The 17,608-nt window shown below is 44.2% G+C and overlaps 1 protein-coding gene across 1 annotated transcript in view; it reads left to right on the top strand.

The window, feature by feature from the left end:
- ME3 (malic enzyme 3) overlaps window positions 1-17,608 on the top strand; it is a 136,390-nt gene that overhangs the window by 85,890 nt on the left and 32,892 nt on the right. Inside the window, exons 4-6 of the mRNA XM_040584379.1 lie at window positions 7,622-7,697; window positions 12,757-12,918; window positions 15,930-16,033. Of these exons, the coding sequence (XP_040440313.1) occupies window positions 7,622-7,697; window positions 12,757-12,918; window positions 15,930-16,033 (342 nt within the window). The remainder of the gene's footprint in view (window positions 1-7,621; window positions 7,698-12,756; window positions 12,919-15,929; window positions 16,034-17,608) is intronic.

Genomic DNA, 17,608 nt, shown 5'->3' with positions numbered 1-17,608 from the left:
CTTTTCCCTGTATCTCAACACTGATTTCCATAAAAGCATGTAGGAGCAAACATCTTTGAGACCTTTGCCTCTCTGATAAATTTGCTTGAAATGAGCTAGCAGGTAAGAGAGGACACAGAGTGATTGTATAACCTCCTTGGGGGAGGGGGGCGGAAACAACCTGCTAAAAATAGTGCTGGGTGTTAATAACGTGGCAGACTAGGAGATGAATCCAAAAGCTTTGCCTTAGGCTCTGAGCTGGACCCTCCTGCTGCGGCAGGGGTTGAACTGTGCCAGAGAACTGGGGGGGGCTGCAGCTTGCACTGAAGACTGCGTGCACTGCTCTGCCTTTCGGAGAAATCACTCATATGTCCTCGTTCAAATCTCTCTGTTCCTGATCTTTGGCAGTTTCCTGCAGCTTAGCTGCTTGCTGTCCCTTAGGATCGTGGAGATTTCCCTGCGTGGGTTTGGGGGGTTGGTGTGGATAGTGAATCTTTCATTATTGTACCTTGGAGCCTGCATCTTCTGGCTCCCACACTGACTTTTGGTTCTCCTGCCTAAAATAAATGACGACAACTTTAAGGTCATTTATAATATTAATGCAATCATTCACCTTGCAGATTACTTGAAATTAAATCTCTTAGCATACTTAAATTATAGGATATTGCCTTATAAATCTCTGTACAATATATCAGTTCATTAATAGTTGATTGTGCTTGGTTTCTGTTATTTTTTCATCAGTGTCCTCAGGGTACTGTTCAGCATCCTACAATTTACAAAGAAAATTATCTAAGACAACAAAAAGTTCATGGCTTTTATTGTTAAAAAATCTGCAAAAAAAGCTGATGAATCACTACAGAGATTTTGTCCAATTTGATGATTAATTGTACTGTAGACAAATCAGTGCATGCTAGCCTGTAGCCCACAGGCATTTATAATCTCAAGCTTTCTAAAAAAAAAAAAAAACAAACAAAAAAAACCCAAAACAAAACAAAACCCTAAGCAATTTCAAAGTTTATTTTTTTGTTCTGAAGCCTCTTGTCCTGTTCTGGCAGAGACCTGAACCAAGGAAATCAACAATAAGGGTGCAGCTGGTGGAAACGTCTCTAGAGGCTCCTATTGCTCAACCTGTCAATTTTGTGTACGAGTCTTGAAAGTGTAAATAAATGAAACCAAATGTAGGGCTTTACTGTAACCACAATTACTGCATCTCTAGCACAGACTGGCCTTTAATCTAGAACGTGTCCCCCAGTCTGCTCTTCTGGCACAGCAGTGACAGTTTTCTGTGTTAGCATGCAACAAAAGCCAAGGCCATCAGCTGATCCCTCCCTCGCGTGTGTCCCCTTTGCAGCCTTGGACAGCCAAAATACCTCCCAGTCATCTGGGCTTGGAGCATAATTCAGCCAAACTCCGAAGAGCACAGAGCAGCATGCAGCAGCGGTCAGCATCCTTCCACAGTGACAAACCAACCTGTCCTTTTCTTTCTTGAGTGTAACGATAATTTTGCCAGGTGAACTTCAATGTTACTCTGAGAGGGTCTTGCTCAAAGCTTTCCAAGAGCATCATGCCTTTATGTAAGGCGATGGCTGTGCTCGCTGCGGAAGGTCAGCTTGTGCTGTGCCTGTCAGAGCCTGTTCCTGCGCAGCCTTGGATCTCAGTGTAGGTTTCTGACCACCGTCTCACAACTTTTTCACGGTTGTTCAACCGCAGCCTGGTGCAGGCTTGGATGTTAGCAAAGATCTGACTCACCTCTTTTGTTTGTTGCTTTTCTAAGCAATGGCTTCCCGTGGACTTCCTACCCCTTCTGAAGGAAGTCCAGGCCCTACTAAGTCAAAATACTCAAGGACTTTTACGTGGGCAGGATTTCATCACCTTCAGGTTGTGTGGAGATGCTTAACCTTTATCCTGAACTTTTTGTTCTGAGAATGAGCCTTTCCTATCTGGATGAAGACACTGAATCACGATACCTGCCTGTCTGATACACATATATGAGTATGCTCATTTTCTTGATGCTATCTCACCTCATAGTCTTTATCCCGTCCTCGCTTGCAGGGCAAGTTCCCCTCCTAGCACACAAACTAGAAGTCAGTAAGTGGAAAGAAAATGAAACAAAAGCCTGAGTTTTGTTGCCATATTCAGGTTTAGTCTTGCAATTCATTGCACGCTGGTACAGCAGCACACAGAGAAGAAGCCAGACTCCTTGCTAATACCCTTTCTCGTGTTGGGTGACAAGCAGGGTTTAAGTATCTAGAGAATCAGGGACTTAGCTACTATTTTAATCTGCTTCCCTTCATCAGTCAGGAACAAGTAATGATGTAAGGCAAAGACTGGTAGCCCATTAAAGAAGACACTTCTGATGTTTCTTTTCTGAGATCAAATAAACAAGACTGATGGACTGATTGCTGTGCAGGAAGAATGTAGAACTTGCAGCTGAGGGGTTTTGTGTTCTTCATGCTATATACCAAACCCTGAGGAGCCCGACCACTGCAGTATCTGTAAGTATCGGATAGTGCAGTGCAACCACATTCCACCTTACTGAACAAGTATCTTTTTCTTTAGAGTAGTCATTTTGGAGGAGTGAGGGAGGAAAAGAAGGATGAAGCTGCAATAGTTGAGTGGCTGGTTTTGTGTTTTTCAACTCCTGTCAACTTAGGAGCTTTTGAGATCCTTCTAGTGGTGTCCTTTTTCCTCCACAGAAACATAAATATACAAATACGGTCCTATCTTAGCTAGTAAGGGAAATTCACATGAAGCAAAGTGGTGTCCTTTTGCTCCATGCTAGTATACGTATCAGTGATCCAGCAGCATCACCTGTTCTGCTCTTCTGTGGCTTTTGCGCAGTGTGGTGAAGCTTGTGGATATAATTGCTGACTGTTATTCATTATGGTAAGTGTAGAAGCCAGTAATTGTATAGATGTAAACAAGTAACTGAAGTCGTAGGAGCGCTACCCGAAACCACAGCACAGGACAAGACTGTAAGAGGAGCACGGCACTGGCCAAAGAGGTTTTTACATGGAGCTTGATAAAGCAAAGGCATTGATTGCATTAGATTGCATTGGATTTCCGTTTGATTGCGTGTCAGAGGCAGCAGTAGGCTAGAAAAGTGGGGCAAGACAACAACAAAACAGCCACAGAAGCGCTGGTAATTGCCAATGAAAAGCTATTAGGGAGAGGGAGGGAGACTCTGGGGTAGAAGGGAAGTGAGGAGAGATTTGGAGCTGTGAGGAAAGAAGTTGCGTAATCTTTTCACTCCCCTCTGTGTTTTGGGGAAATAAAGCTTTGCACATTCTCTGTAAATAAATAATAGTGCTTTAGAGATAGCACTGCTGGCTCCACCATACACTGTTTCTTCTAATGGGAAATAGCTCAGAAGGCAGCACCGCTGACCAGGAAGATCAGAAAGGGTACTACTACTTTGCCTTTTTGAAGAAGTAGCCGCGTATTGAATAAAAACATTAAAGAATATTTTTGTTTCCTCATACCTGAGACATGTTAAAACTTACTCCTTCCCAAATGTCTAAAAGAAATGAATGTTACTCTCAAACGCACCACCAGGATGTGGCACTGCTTCCTCTGGACACCAAAAATATGTCCTGTCTCCCTTGTCCCTGAATTCTAAAACGAGCCTTGCAGTTCTGGGATTGTCTTCTTTGTGGGTCAAAATGCCATCAGGATGGCCAAGACCTAACCAGAACTGAGCATCACAGCAGGAATCTTCCCATGGCTCACACGGTACGCTGTGTAGCTTTATAATTCCGGGAGTGCTTCCATGAACTCGTCCAGGACAAAACCAGAACGGAATAGATACTGTCCCTGGCTTAGGGATGAGGAAAGGTCTGGGATGGTGTGGCTGAACACTCCCCACTCTTGAGTTACCCCCACAAAGGTAACAGCTCTCTGAAGGTTACCATTTGGCCAGAAATAGTGGTACACTGTGTACGTTATGGCTTTAAATTGCTGGGGCAGTTAATTTTTACTAAACTGTACTTCTTGTGGTTGTGCCCCTACGCTTTGTGCTTGGCTTCCAGCTCACTGTGTGCATAGCTGCTTCTCGGGGAGCAGGGGGGGATATACAATGATTAAACCCATGTAGAATGGCAGATTCCTGGGCACAGGTGAGTTTTCTGGTCTGGAAAACCAGGCTGTGTGTTTGCCCCCAAAAGTGCCCATGTTATGTGACTTGATCAAAATGACTTGTCTTTTTAGAGTTTTATTTTAGTCGAATCATTTTTATTGAGTCCCAAGGAGATTAAAAGGAAATTGCCTCATTGGGTTTTTGTTTCTCTGAAGCGATTTATCACCTGTAATCCCAAGAGAGATGAAGCAGGTATGATGACAGAGGCAGAATCTGTTACTTAGGTTGCATTCCTTCTTCAGAATGCTTAGGCTGCATCTTTTCCTCAGAAAAATCGAGTTAATTCATTTTATTGCCACTTGGATGTTTCTTATTTAGTACTGGTCCACATAGACCGGCCTGTCCCTGGCAGTATTCAGAGCTCTAGCTTGGGTTCTCAAAGGCATAAATAAGCTTTTGCTCCCGTTACCTCTCCTATAATCTGTGTGCCCCGAGAGAAACCTGGCTGCTGCTCTTCCCCGTTCAGTCATCAGCAAACCTTTTGCTGAGTTCAGTTTGTGGAGCTTGTCTGTTCCTTCTGCCTTCCTTGCAGAAAGGGTTTTAGGAGAGACTAATAACCCTCTGCCAGTTTTGGGCATCTCGTTTCAACAAGTTGGCCACCTCATCTCTGTGGGTGGCTGTTGTCAGCAGGAGGGAGGGATCATTAAAAATGAGAACTTACCTGTGACCCCTGACTCTGAAGCCTGATGTGTGTCTCTTTCCCTTTGCATCTTGTTAAAAACAGTGAATTTGCTGAAGTGCCTGTCAGAGGTGGTTGTTGCATGCTCGGTCTGCAAAGGGACTTGCAGCTCACCGCTGCCAGGATCCCCTTCTGAATGCTTGAACACCTAACGGAGTCCACAGGGCCTCGACCAGGTGCAGGAATGGGCCCCAGCTGGGTGCCTTAATGGCGTTGGAAACCTTTGTGTTTTATTGAAACTGGCCCCTTGGCTCTTGGATTCAGCGTTAGGAAATATGAGCCTTGCTTAGATGTGTGCCCGCTCCCCAGTGGGGTTGTGTCAGTAAGAGAGGTCCCTTTCCCCAGGTTTGGTTTCCCTTCCAAAGCGGGTAGTGCCATTAGTGTGTTAACTGTGAGTCTAAATCAAGCAATCTGATTTTGCCTGGAGTAAGGCAAGGAGAAATTGTTCACCTGAATAGCTCCGTGCATGCGGCAGCTGGCAGCGGAGGTAAGCGGCTAGGACTAGGGATGTGGTCAGTGGCGTAGCCTGAAGGGAGCGAATGTGTGTCGTGGCCATTTTGTTTTCAGAGAAGGATCCAGAGAAGCCAGCGTACTCAATGGGAAGGCCTGATTAACATCAAATAAACATAATATTAAGGAAGGGAACAAAAATTCTGAGCAGGGTGCCTCTCCATGCTTGGTTCTCAGTCACCAATCCGGCTATCTAAGCCAAGCCAGTCCTTCCTCAGGCAAAACATACCGTGATGACAGCTGTGAGAGCCCTTCTCCCAAGGAGCATAGTGAGAGCAGTCATCAGATTTTGGAAGACCCAGGATGAACTCTCTCTGCTGCAAGATCTGGAGCAGGGATTGGAAAGCAGCCCACTGCCCTCCGGAGACGACAGTCAGAGTCAGGAGCTCCTCAGAGGCAGTGGGTACCTGCCCTCTCCGTTTTGTGTGAAACAGCTTGCAATTCATCAAGCCCCAGGACCGGTGGTGGTGGGTAGACAGCTGGGCTTCAGCTTCTGCTGTGAGCACTGGGTGTCTTTCATAGGTGAAATAGCTGGTGGACTCCCTTCAGCACTGATGAGATGAGGCACAGCTAGACACTTAAGTAATAGGAATTTTTTATGGAAAATGTTACATTAAAACAGTAGCATTCTTTCTAAATGCATATTGTAACTTGAAGTAAATGATTTACTAATTTGTGCTTGTAACTCACAGTTAATAACTGCTTCCTACACCTAGATAGCAGCAGCACAGTCCCCCTTTTTTATGAAGATTGACATCTGTGAATACTGCCTTTGAGACAGGCCATGTGTGTGTGATTAGTTTGTTGGACACTGGGCACAGTTTTCAAGAGTTATGCTGGATAAATGAACCATTACTTTCCTTTTTATGCGTTTCTGATCTTTCTGTGTGATTGTGACTTGATCAGTGTTGAAGTCAGCACTTTTGTTTTTCTTCTTTTCAAAGTAAAGGGCTTTTTCATTAGGAATCCCACAGCTGACTGTGGGAAGATATCTGCCCCCTAGAAGAGTCGTGTGAGAGAAGTCCTTGCCAGAGAGAGTAGCCCAATTATCTCTGATTATTCATCACTCATATGGACTTACAATGGAGGTTGTTTTCAAGCTTTTTCTACCTAATATTTCACCCCAAACCGTGACCAGATCTGAACTTACTGGGGCTGAGCAATAGTAAGCAGCAAAAATGCATTTCTCCATTGTTCCAGCTGATACTAATCACCGGCACAACTCCAGCTTTTGTGAGCAGATAACAAGGCAAGGAGAATGTGTGCCACCTCCTGCCAAGAGGAGTCCTCAAGTTAGAGCCCCTGATTTGTGCTGATTAGAGAGCACTGTGAGCACTGTGAGCAGTTTCCCCGGAGACAGATAATGGAGGAGGTTGCTTCTTTGGGGTTAGTGCTGCCTAAAAGGAGCTAAAATATAAAAAAAATCAACCCATAACATCTGAGCAGTGATCAGTCAATGTGAATGCTACTACTTTGGGTATTGGAAGAATCCCTACTAAGGATACTATTTTTGGTGTTAACAGCAAAAAGGAGAAACATAAACCACAAATCTAAAACACGTTTCAAGAATGCTGTCTTCCAGTTCCTAATTTTATTAAAGAGAAGGCATTTTTGTTTAAACCTTGAAGACATTTGTATTGAGAAGTGATGAACCTTCATGCAATCAGGTATACTATTGTCAGAGTAAATACTTCATATTGAGGTTTCACCCAAACAGTTAATTTTCTGTTTCACTTCTCATAATTTTTGGTGGTTTTCATTTGGTGAATGTAAGTGTCAGATATTGGGGGGCAAATGGTGTTGCGAGGGCAGGTTTGGCTTGGTCAAAGCAAATGCCATGGCAAATACTGATCCAGTCAGATCCCGTTGGAGCTCTGTTGGCTAGAGAGGGGACCCAAAATATCTAGCTCTGCAGTAGCCATCCACGTCATTGACACTGGTAGCTGGGTGAGAAGTATCATGCTTTCACTGTTCCAACAGCTGGCAACAAGCTCCCTGGGAAAGAAACACCTCCCCCGCCTGTGTCAAAATTATTTTAACTAGAAAGCTCTTCTGCACCAAGGCAGTTTGCTCCCCAAAGCAAAGGTGTTTTGCAAGGAGTGCAGTTGCCATTAATGATCTTGAGCCTTGGGCTTTTGAAATGCAAATTTAACTTATTAGCAGTCCCTTAAGGTCTCATTTCCATGTCAGTGAATCACCTGGGTTTGTGGTCAGCAGCTCATTTCCCTGCATTTTCAAGTTGTACCTGTTTTATTTTATCTTGGAGTTATTAGTTTTATTGCAAGGCTTATTTTTCTTCTTTTTTTTTCCTTTTGTAGGGGGTTGTTTATCACCATCCATGACAAAGGCCATATCGCAACGATGCTAAACTCTTGGCCTGAAGAAAATATTAAGGTTTGTGGCATGTCTTCTGTGGACCGGGAAATTACAGGGAGTTGGGTGCAAGATGGGACATTGAATGGAACTGCTTTGCATTATTTATAGAATTGCATATTTTAAAGAACAAGCAAAGAATTATTCCCTTCCTCAGGGAGTTTCCAGGCTGGACTTCAGTTCAGCTTCAGTTTCCAGTCCAGGTTGGATTTCAAAGACTCTATCATGTTCTATGTGGTCAAGAACAACTTTTTCAAAGGTAGCAGGACCTTGGTCAATAAAAAAGAGCGTGCATGATAATAAATTTATACAAAATAAGGATCCTAGTGAAGAAGGAAGGCGTGTTGAAGAAGTGTGTGGCTAACTTGTAACTTGTTAGATGTAAAAAGCTGTTTAAGATAGCTCTGTAACCAACTTGCTTGTGGGAAGGAGTCTTCCCAAATGCAATGAGTCATGCAACATCCAGAACACTGGCAACTCTGCAAATAATGTTTGATATCCAGCAGCTGAAAATATTACTGATGCCCCACCCCAAAAGTGATCTTGTGAAGTGTTTTTTGCTAGAGCTCAGGGCTGGGCAAGTCCCTGGCATGAAATAAAGTCAACACTGAAGACAGGTCTTGCCAGTCACCTCCTTCCATCAGTCTGAAAGTATATGTGCCTAGGAATTTCCCTGGCTATTGACAGAGCTTTGGTCCCCTATCCGTCAGCTGTTTCTTCCAGGAACAAAGGTTTGGCAACTGAGAAAACCTCACAAGCATTCTTTATTTCTAAGGGAGGGGGGGGAAGGAATTTAACATGATTCCAGAAAAAGTAATCATATTTCTATAACCTTGTCTTTGGAGCCATGGAGAACAGATGCAAACCAGATATTTAGTCCTTGCTCTGTCCAAAGATCTCATTATTTCCATTTGTTTCTGACTCAAGACTGTGAGCAGAACTCATTATGGCTAATAGATACGTTTGTGCAGATGGGGAAACTGGCACAGAAAAATTAGAGACTGTTGTTGAAACAGCCCCCTCTGGCACCCAAAACAGACCATAGGAAGGGCAGTGGTCCATGGAAGAAATTCAGATTATCTGCTTTCCAGTTTCGCCAGACTACAAAAGCAGCTGATTTCATCAGTATCACTATTTTGGACTGCAGGGTTCCCTGTGTCTTTGTACACAGAATTCTCCGTGCCTGAACTGGTAGGCACTGGAACACTTGAGATTTTGAGATAAGTAGGGAGGCACCTGGGCTGCACCTAAGTCCCTGGAGGGACCCACTGTTTTTTTTTAAAAGGCTGAATGCCAACAACTAGTGAGTCCCATTAAAGACAGTGAAGAAATACCTGGAGATGCTGTCCATATTTTGCTTTGTGGCTTGTTAAAGCTTCGTGGCAACAGCATTTACTATAGAAATGGGAAATGTGGGTCATACGTAGGCCTGGATCCTCTGCCAGGAGGGGCTGGAAGAGTGCTCTGCTTAGCTTTGCAAAGCCTCAGCCAAGCTCAATGTGCCCCACCTCCACCCCTCTTGTTGAAGCTGGGCTGCTCTAAAAGAATCATAGTGCCAGAAGCAGAACAAGCAAGAAGAAGCCATTTCTGAACATACTCATGTGGGAGTGTGAGGGTTTTGTGTCCCTTCCAGGGTGACTAATGAATCCTGCCATGAAGAATCATTGGATTAAATGGTGATAGCCCTCATCAATACCTCCCCTTGCTAATTTTCTCTTTGGTTGCTCAATCTTGTATTCTTTTCTGCACAATGGCTCAGCTAAAGCAAGAGGGATGCAGAGAATCATACAGGATAGCATTGTGGTAGGGTGTCATCCTGGCAGCTGTGAGTTCAAACCATCTCAAAGTGAGGATAATCCAGAAACTGTATTTTCTATTCCAAGACAAGTGTGCTGCCATGCTTGCTGCTGCTACTCCCTCCCTCCCTCCTTCCATAGGATGCTTACCATAGAAGTGCACTCAGCATCTTGAATCCCCATCAGGGTTACTGCCACACAGGACTGTTCAAACTCATCTTTCCATGTAGCATTTTCTGTTGGTGCATTCAAGGCAGAGTATCAGTTCATCCTGTAAAAGCTGACCTCAGCAGCCGATGCAGAGAACTGGGAATGCCAACAGTGGCACTTGCCTCTCTGCATTGCCTCGGCAGCTTGGAGAGCGGCTCTGGATCACAGCTGGACCCATTGCAAAACTGGGCTAGCTACCTACATTGGCTAACTGGATACAGCCTATGGTCCAGAGTCATCTCAGTTAACATCAGCTGCCTGAAGAAGACTCGGTGCCTAACCTCAGCTTGTGAGTACCTCTACAGTGATCATTAAAGAGGGAGATGAGCATCTTCAAAGAGAAATACCCCTTTCATCCCTTCCCAAAACAGCTGCTGGAGGGAGGAGGTGCACTCTGGAGGTTTCTGTCTCTCCCCTTCAGCTATCAAAGAAGTTTAGAAGCTGGTTAGATGATTGGCTTAAACTGCACACCTAACCTTTAGCCAAAGACTCGACTAGAGTCATCCAGAAAATTTGTAGCACAGCTGGAAGTAGAAAATAGGTTCCTAATTGTTAAACCAGTGGTTCAGTTAGAAGGCTCTGTCCTGCTCAGCCAGAGATTAATGTCCTATTTGTTGAGTTCTGATCACATGAATATGAGCGATTGAAAACATTCCTTTAATGTGCTTGTATATCAGGTACCCACTGGAACTGTGCACTTTTTTTTTCTAGTGTTTTTCAAATCCAAAGAGCCACAAACAAATGTGAATCCAGTTTCCCATCACTGATACAGACAGCAATGAATGTCTCCTGTGCTGTATTTTCTGTTCTTCTGATTTTTCTTTGTTGCCTTGAGGAGCTCTGGTACCTACAGGATGCAGCACATCTAAGGCTGAAGAAATTTTCTGTCTCTGATGGATATCTGAGTGCTATTGAGATCTTGCCCGAGAACATTTATTTGTTTAGATGAAAGCGGATCTGTGCTCCAGAGAAATATTTTGATTAATTAGAGATATTTTTTTTAATATTCTTCGCATAGTTAGGATTTTAACTCCTTTTCATGTAATTTGCATCCATTTCAGGATAAACCTGTAGCAGTGCATGTGCTTGCTGCTTTCCCCGTTCCCATTACTGCCTTCCAGTTCCAACTGCATCCTCTGGGTGTAGTAAAGAAGTGAGCTCACACCCAGAAACAGATGGAGCCCACACAAAAAGAGACTTTCCCATTGGTAACATTTCACATTGACTCAGAAGGAAAAACAAATAGGAAAATGTTAAAAAATGGAGATGGGTAAGTGTATCACTGCCATGACTGAATTTCCCGTGTCAGGGATCATCCAGCCTCTAGCCTAAGGATAGGTGTATAGTCCTTTTATTTGTAATAGATTTTTCATTGAAGGATCACTTTTAGGAATTCTTGTCTCCTAGTGACAAGAAAGTGGCAACAGCACAACACCACATATTCTACATATAGGAGGACCATTTCAAAATATTCCCTATTACATATTAGTTGTCACTATTATTATGTGCAATACAACCCTGGAACGTATCGTGCCTCAGACTGCCAGAGGTTTCGGGATTTTTTGCAGGAGGGCAAAGCAGATGTAAAAGATGGAATAGGTGCATGTGTCTTCTGTTTCTGTAGTTTCTCCTCAGGCTTATTCCTGAAACAGTGGTTTAGGTTGAGGGAGAAAATAGGCTTGGGATGTGTATATAGTTTATGTTGAGTAAGAAAGGACGCTGCACCAAATGAGTACAGTTCTTCCTGAAATAGAAAAGTACAGCAAGAGGTTTATTCCATTCCTAAACAATTAAATGCTTCTCCATCACAGCAATAAATGAATGCATCTTTATTATCTAGCCCCTCCCCAAGGAAGTATATCTGTTGAGATAGCTTCTAATCTCCCATTCTCTTATTTTCTCACTAAAGCACATGCATGTGTATGTCCGAAGTTTAGCCTTAACTTTGCAGATCAGAAAATAAAGGACTTTTTTGCCGTGTTCTCCTTTGAAATCCAAGCTAAACTTGAGTCCCCCGCAGTCTGATAAACCATTTGATGTGAGCGCTTTGTTCTCTGAAGTGCTGGGACAGCGCTGAAAGTTGAAGTTTATTATTGTATTTACAGCTTTTCTCCCGCAGTGGGACTGGATTCCAGTATATTCCTGTTCTTACTGGATTTCAGGACTGCCCGAAAGAGTGCCTGACCCTGGGGACAAAACGAACAGAGTAGTTAACCTAAAAATTGGGAAGTTTAGTCAGATCTGCTCGGTCATTTGCCTCCTAAGGGATCAGTGATGTACAGTGAGGGCCGAACAGCTCAACTTTAGGCTTCTAATTTGGACAACATTAAGCAGGCTTTTATTTCCCTTCTTGTCACAAAGAAATGATACAATAACAAGAAAACCCTAAAATTATGGATCGGAGATTTTGGTGAGGTAGCACATCACAGTATTGCCGAAATGCCAAAGGCCAGTTGCACAAGTTAAATGGCAATTGTTTAACTCCCAACTGGGTGGGAAAAAAGGTCAAATATTTAATACCTGGCATGGGAGCCCCGCCACAGTCCATGCTGCTGGCTTCTGCCTGCCCGCCTTGCAGTCAGGGGAACCAGAGGCAAAGGGACCCAGTGATAATGAGTTTTGGTTTGATTATCCAGTGTTGGCTACTCCACAAGCTACTCTACAACAGTATGAAGACATGAGCTTGTTAATTCCACAGATGCAGTTCATAAGCACAAACACGTTTGTACAGCGCTCTTTTTCCAGAAAAAGAGAGGAAAAATCAAAGCCAGATCCCTTTTGTGATGCTTGTTATACAACTCAAGATGCACAAAAAGCCATGCTGGTTGGGCTCCGCTACAAGTGAAGTGTTGGCAAACAGAGCTGCTGCTCTCCCACACTGCGAGCAGCTACCCATCAAACGCATTATCTCTGCCCCCAAAAATGAACGGCCAATTAACGTCATGTCATGTAGAAGGAGCAAATATCCGTTGCACGATGCAACTGCAAAATGGCATCAGCGTGAAGAGAGTGGAGCTAGTTTTGCTTCTAAAGCCTTGGCCACACCATAGAACAGTCTCATTTGATCCTCCTAGGCTATTGTGGTGACAGATGGAGAGAGGATTCTCGGCTTAGGAGATCTAGGAAGTTACGGCATGGGTATCCCAGTCGGGAAGCTTGCTTTGTACACGGCTTGTGGTGGAGTTCACCCACAACAGTGTCTCCCTGTCCTGCTGGACGTTGGCACAGACAATGAGGTAAGACAGTTTTTCATAAATCTAATGGGGGGGGGGGGGGGGGGGGGGGGGAGGGGAGGGGAGAAAAAGAATTGAGATCAATGCTTAAGTGAGGCCAGTTCCCTGAACTTGGAGACAAAGTCAGAGCCATCCAAGATAAGATGATGGCTAGACCAGCACTGCAGGGAAGTGGGGAGGTTTCATTCCTCTTTGATGCTCAAGAAACTCTTGCTTTTATGGGGAACTGAAATAAACACTAAATAGCCTCGTGGTCCCCTGGTGAGAAGACTCAGAGCGGTGCCAGTTGGAGCTGAAGGGTCAGCACCACCTTTCAGCACGGCAAGGTGAGCTGAAAGGTTTTGTACAGGAAGTCCCGGATTTATCCTTCCTCTGGTAGTTGTGAGAAAACTGGCAGATACTCGTGTCTGCGTAGAGGTGACTGTATTCCAGAAAATTGAGAATCCCTGGTGGGTGGTTTGGGAATGATTAATTTCAGTGTTTTGTCAGATTGCACACTTCACTGCACATGATAAGCAGACAAGAAGACTCCATCTGTTTGTAGATTTTTGCCTTATGACTCTGGCTCAGAAAGGCCGAAGTGCAACATTTTAGCAATGCCAGAACAGACATCTGCGAGGATGTCATTTTAAAACGAATATCCTATAGTTATTTGTGATCGCCTGGGTTTGTCCATTTTTGTGAAATGTACTTGAGCCTCACTTGACCCCAAGTAAACCAAACACATGGTTTTTTGAGAGAAACAACAAATCTGGGGTATAAGAGCTTTGAGTTTGTCTATGAAGACAAATGAGTGCCGACATTTTGAGACATGCCAATGCTCACTGGAAAGCTAGATTTTCTGCACCTCTTTCACTCCAGTCCCAAGTGTGTCACACTAGACACTTGAAAGGAATGAAAGAAAGCAAAATCTGTGGCCCTAGATGACATCTGGGATGAGATTCTCCATTACTTCTTTGGTCTTTGGTCCCAGGATTACTTTATCCCTTTAGCACAGTGGCCTGTCATGGACTTGTGGAAGACAGGGTGTGCTCATCTCAGCCTGATCCACGGTCTTTCCTGAAAAGTGGGAACTCTGAGTTTGGACCCTCTGAGGCTAAAGCTGGAATTAAGTCTCTGTCTCTCACTTCTAGTTTCCAGTCAATACAGCGTTGCCCTTGACTTTGGCTCCTTCATCTCCTTCTCCTGCATGCTGGAGGAGCCCCCCAGAGCATGTTCTGAGCCCCCCAGCTGGAGTTTCCCTCCAGAGGGACCTGGGTGAAAGTGCTTCCCTTCCCATGGGAAGCTTCTGACCATGCATGACTATCTGTTTCTATCTCAGCATCCAGGGGACACTAAAATCCAGAGTGGCCCCAATGATTTTTAGGTATCTCCAAGGGTTAAATTGTGTCAAGAAAAGGGACTCCCAGAGTCAGTCTTGGGCGCTTTGATACTGCGCAGGATCAAATGTAACTTATGTGTCCAGGAACTTCTTTGTGGAGGCAATTTCCACATCTGGGATTAAGATATAGAAGTTGCTGTTTTCCAGCAATATGAACAATATATTTCCTCACAATATAAAGAATTTGTTTATTTATTTAATGGGTTTCTCATGTGCATAAACCCAGCCTAACTGAACCCTAAGCACATCACAGGAGCACCCTGCCCCACAAGTAAACCCATTTATCAAGCATCCTGCCCCATGAATAAACGTGTTTATCAGTGCAGAAATAAGACACCTCTTCCAGGCATTCATCCTGTTTGTCTCTGCCTGTTGGTATGTGGTGAGCCTAGGGTAACTGTGGTGTTAACACAGGAACCTCAGGTAGAATGGAGTAAATACAGCAGTCATACCATAGTTTCAGCATCAGTTCCCACCTTGTCTTTTAACAGTCCATGATACTTTGTATACTCTTTCAGCAAATTGATGTTTTTTCAGAGCTTGGCATTTCTCAGCTTGCCTGCAGAAGAATTTTATGCTCTGTGAACCAGCCCCGGAGCACACCGTGCTAGAGGAGCAATCAGTGAAGTAATGCAAATGAGTCTGCTTTCTGTTTCATGGCCCTGAAGAGTCAATGTATCATACTCGGAGGAAAACCTCTTTCATCTTTAATTCTAAGAGAAAACAGCTGTGGCTGTAAAAACAAATCTGGTTTTAGCATACCTGCCAATACTTAGGGCCCATATGGCTGCAGGACAATAGGTTTGAGATGGCTCATCCCCTTCTCACATGGATGATTCAGTTCCTGAAATTGGACAGGAAGTATTGTTGCTTTGCAGTGACTCACAGAGGTGTCACCTGTCTCCTGCCACAGTTTGTCCTGAAATTTTCCTCAAAATATGCGCTGTTTCCATGCTGAACCAGTCCTTTTTAGGTGGCTTAGGGGTCCTGACTTAACACCTGCTGGTTGGGTTGGAGGAACGGCCTGTTTATATATTCGTAGTGGGAGCCAAAAAATAAACTAACCTGTCGTATGAAAATACCTTGCCTTGACACCTGCAGATAACCAAGGTGAGTGCTAAATAGGTGCAGGTCTTGGGAACATTTTGGCGTCTGATCACTGGTTCTGGTCAACGCTGGGATGTCGCATAAAGACCTAAATGACACATGTCATTTCAAGTTGCTTCAGGCGATCTTCATTGCTCAAAGCACTGTCTACAGTCAACAGGCTTCCTGGTAATGTCAGTGGAAAATTAAGAACTGAATGAACAGTAAAGACTCCCCACACAAGGTCAGTCTTATGCACTAGCAGCGAGGCACCTTGGCAGAAAGCCTTTGGTAGAGCTGTTCTAGCTCTATTTCCTACAGCAGTCAAGAAGCATTACATCCCTCTGACTTTATTTACACAAAAAGATAGCCCGTAACTTCTTACGCAAACACTTGCTGCTCAGGAAGCGCTGTGTGACCCAGCCTTCACTGCATAGTAAGTAAAAATAGCATGACCACAACAGACAAACTTTTTGGGTAGGCTGGGACATAAATCTCTGTCCATCCATGGAAGAGAAGATGTCAACAGAATTGCTTTGTGTCCTAGGCTCTCCTGAGTGATCCACTCTATATTGGACTGAAACACAAGAGGGTTCGTGGGAAACAGTACGACGAACTGATTGATGAGTTTATGCAGGCAGTTACCAACAAGTAAGTGGGATTATATACATGGCTCCTCTGGGCTGCTTCCATTTAAGAACAAATGTTGCAACTCGTGAAATAAACATTAGTATAATTGATCGCCCAAGCAAAGAAAGGTCATTTAAATGCAAGTCTCCTGGGTGGTCTACAAATGGCTCTTTGTGCTTGAGCACTCTGTGTCAAAAATATTTGTCTTCAGAGAACTGAAATGAGACTATTTATAACCATTTCCTGTCCATATAGGCCAGAGGTGTCAAACATATGCCCTGTGGGCTGTATCTGGCCTCCATCATGCATTTATGAGCCTCGTTCAGCACAGGCAGAATCTAAACTTTGGTTTGTTTACATTTTGTAAAGGAAGTTTTTAGATTTCACCATTGTGAAGGAAATCATCTCAGTGGAAATGGCATGTTACTCCACACGGTGATGTCTGAGTCCCCAGACTGCCTGTCTATCGCTTTGTTAAAAATAGGAGCTTCCCTGCTGGCATTTTAAGTCTGTGAAGTGAGATGGCCAGGCATATAAGTGTATAAGCATTGTCTTTTTAACGGTGGCACAGAGCAAGTTTGCATTTCCATTCTTACTTACTAGCTGGGCTAGAGGGTCTCTGAGGTACCAGGGAGTTTGGGAAGAGCAGAACCACAACCTCAGTGCTGTATGGGCACCTCTTGCACTGCATTGAGTTCCTTTCTGGAAAAAAAGAAGTATATTAGAATCTCCATGACTATCAGGAGAAGTTACCATACAAAGGAAATTGAGAACAACTGTTAAGGAAAAAAATAACAGTCTTTGGAAAGCCCAAGCTCCCAAGCAGCTTTTTCTGCCTTTCCCAAAGCAGCAGGTGATACTGATAAGGACTGGCAGGGAGCTGCAGCCTGTGCCTGATTAATAGGCTGCTGCCTGTCTGTGTGTTGTAGGTTCTTTTCTTCACAGCTGAAGGGGGTATGTTTGATCTTCCCTCTTTCTGCATGTCCAGCCGGCTTTATGAGCATGTGTGTGTTCCTGCATATATGGAAGGGAGTGGGTGGTACGTGTGTCATCAGCTCACAGTTCATCCTTGAGGTCGGAGGCATCATGCCCAGTGTCTTATGACAACACCTACCCATCGATTGGGAAGTGTATCTTCTCCATGTCTGACCGCCCAGCTGGCTGTGGGTGGAGGGATGTAGGAAACAGGGGCTGAAATGCTGAGGATCGTTCAGTGACAGCTGATGAACCAAGTTTTGAGAGGGACGAGTGCGTCGTGGAGCATTTCAGCATCTTGTTGATGTGGTGGTTCTGTGCGGCATGTGTAACGCTGCTGTCAGGACAGGAGTCTTGCCTTTGCTGTTTAGCAGCGTGGTGTAGACATGTCCCATGTGACAGCCAGCCAGTACATCAACCCACCCAGCTGCAATTGCCCACTTACTGTGCAGAGATACTTGCTGTCAGCTAGTGCTACAGCCCCTATATCTGCAAATATGAACACAGTAGTGCTGCCTTGCCGGTTGGATTAAAAATACCTAAGAGTGACTGCAGAGAAGAGACTTTTGTGTTTGTGCTCTGGTTTGTCCTTCTTTCTATTTGGTAAGAAAGCTTGACTGA

Source organism: Falco naumanni, chromosome 2 (genome assembly GCF_017639655.2).
Source record: "Falco naumanni isolate bFalNau1 chromosome 2, bFalNau1.pat, whole genome shotgun sequence".
Classification (NCBI taxonomy): Eukaryota; Metazoa; Chordata; class Aves; order Falconiformes; family Falconidae; genus Falco; species Falco naumanni.
This window is presented reverse-complemented; position numbering and strand designations above follow the sequence as displayed.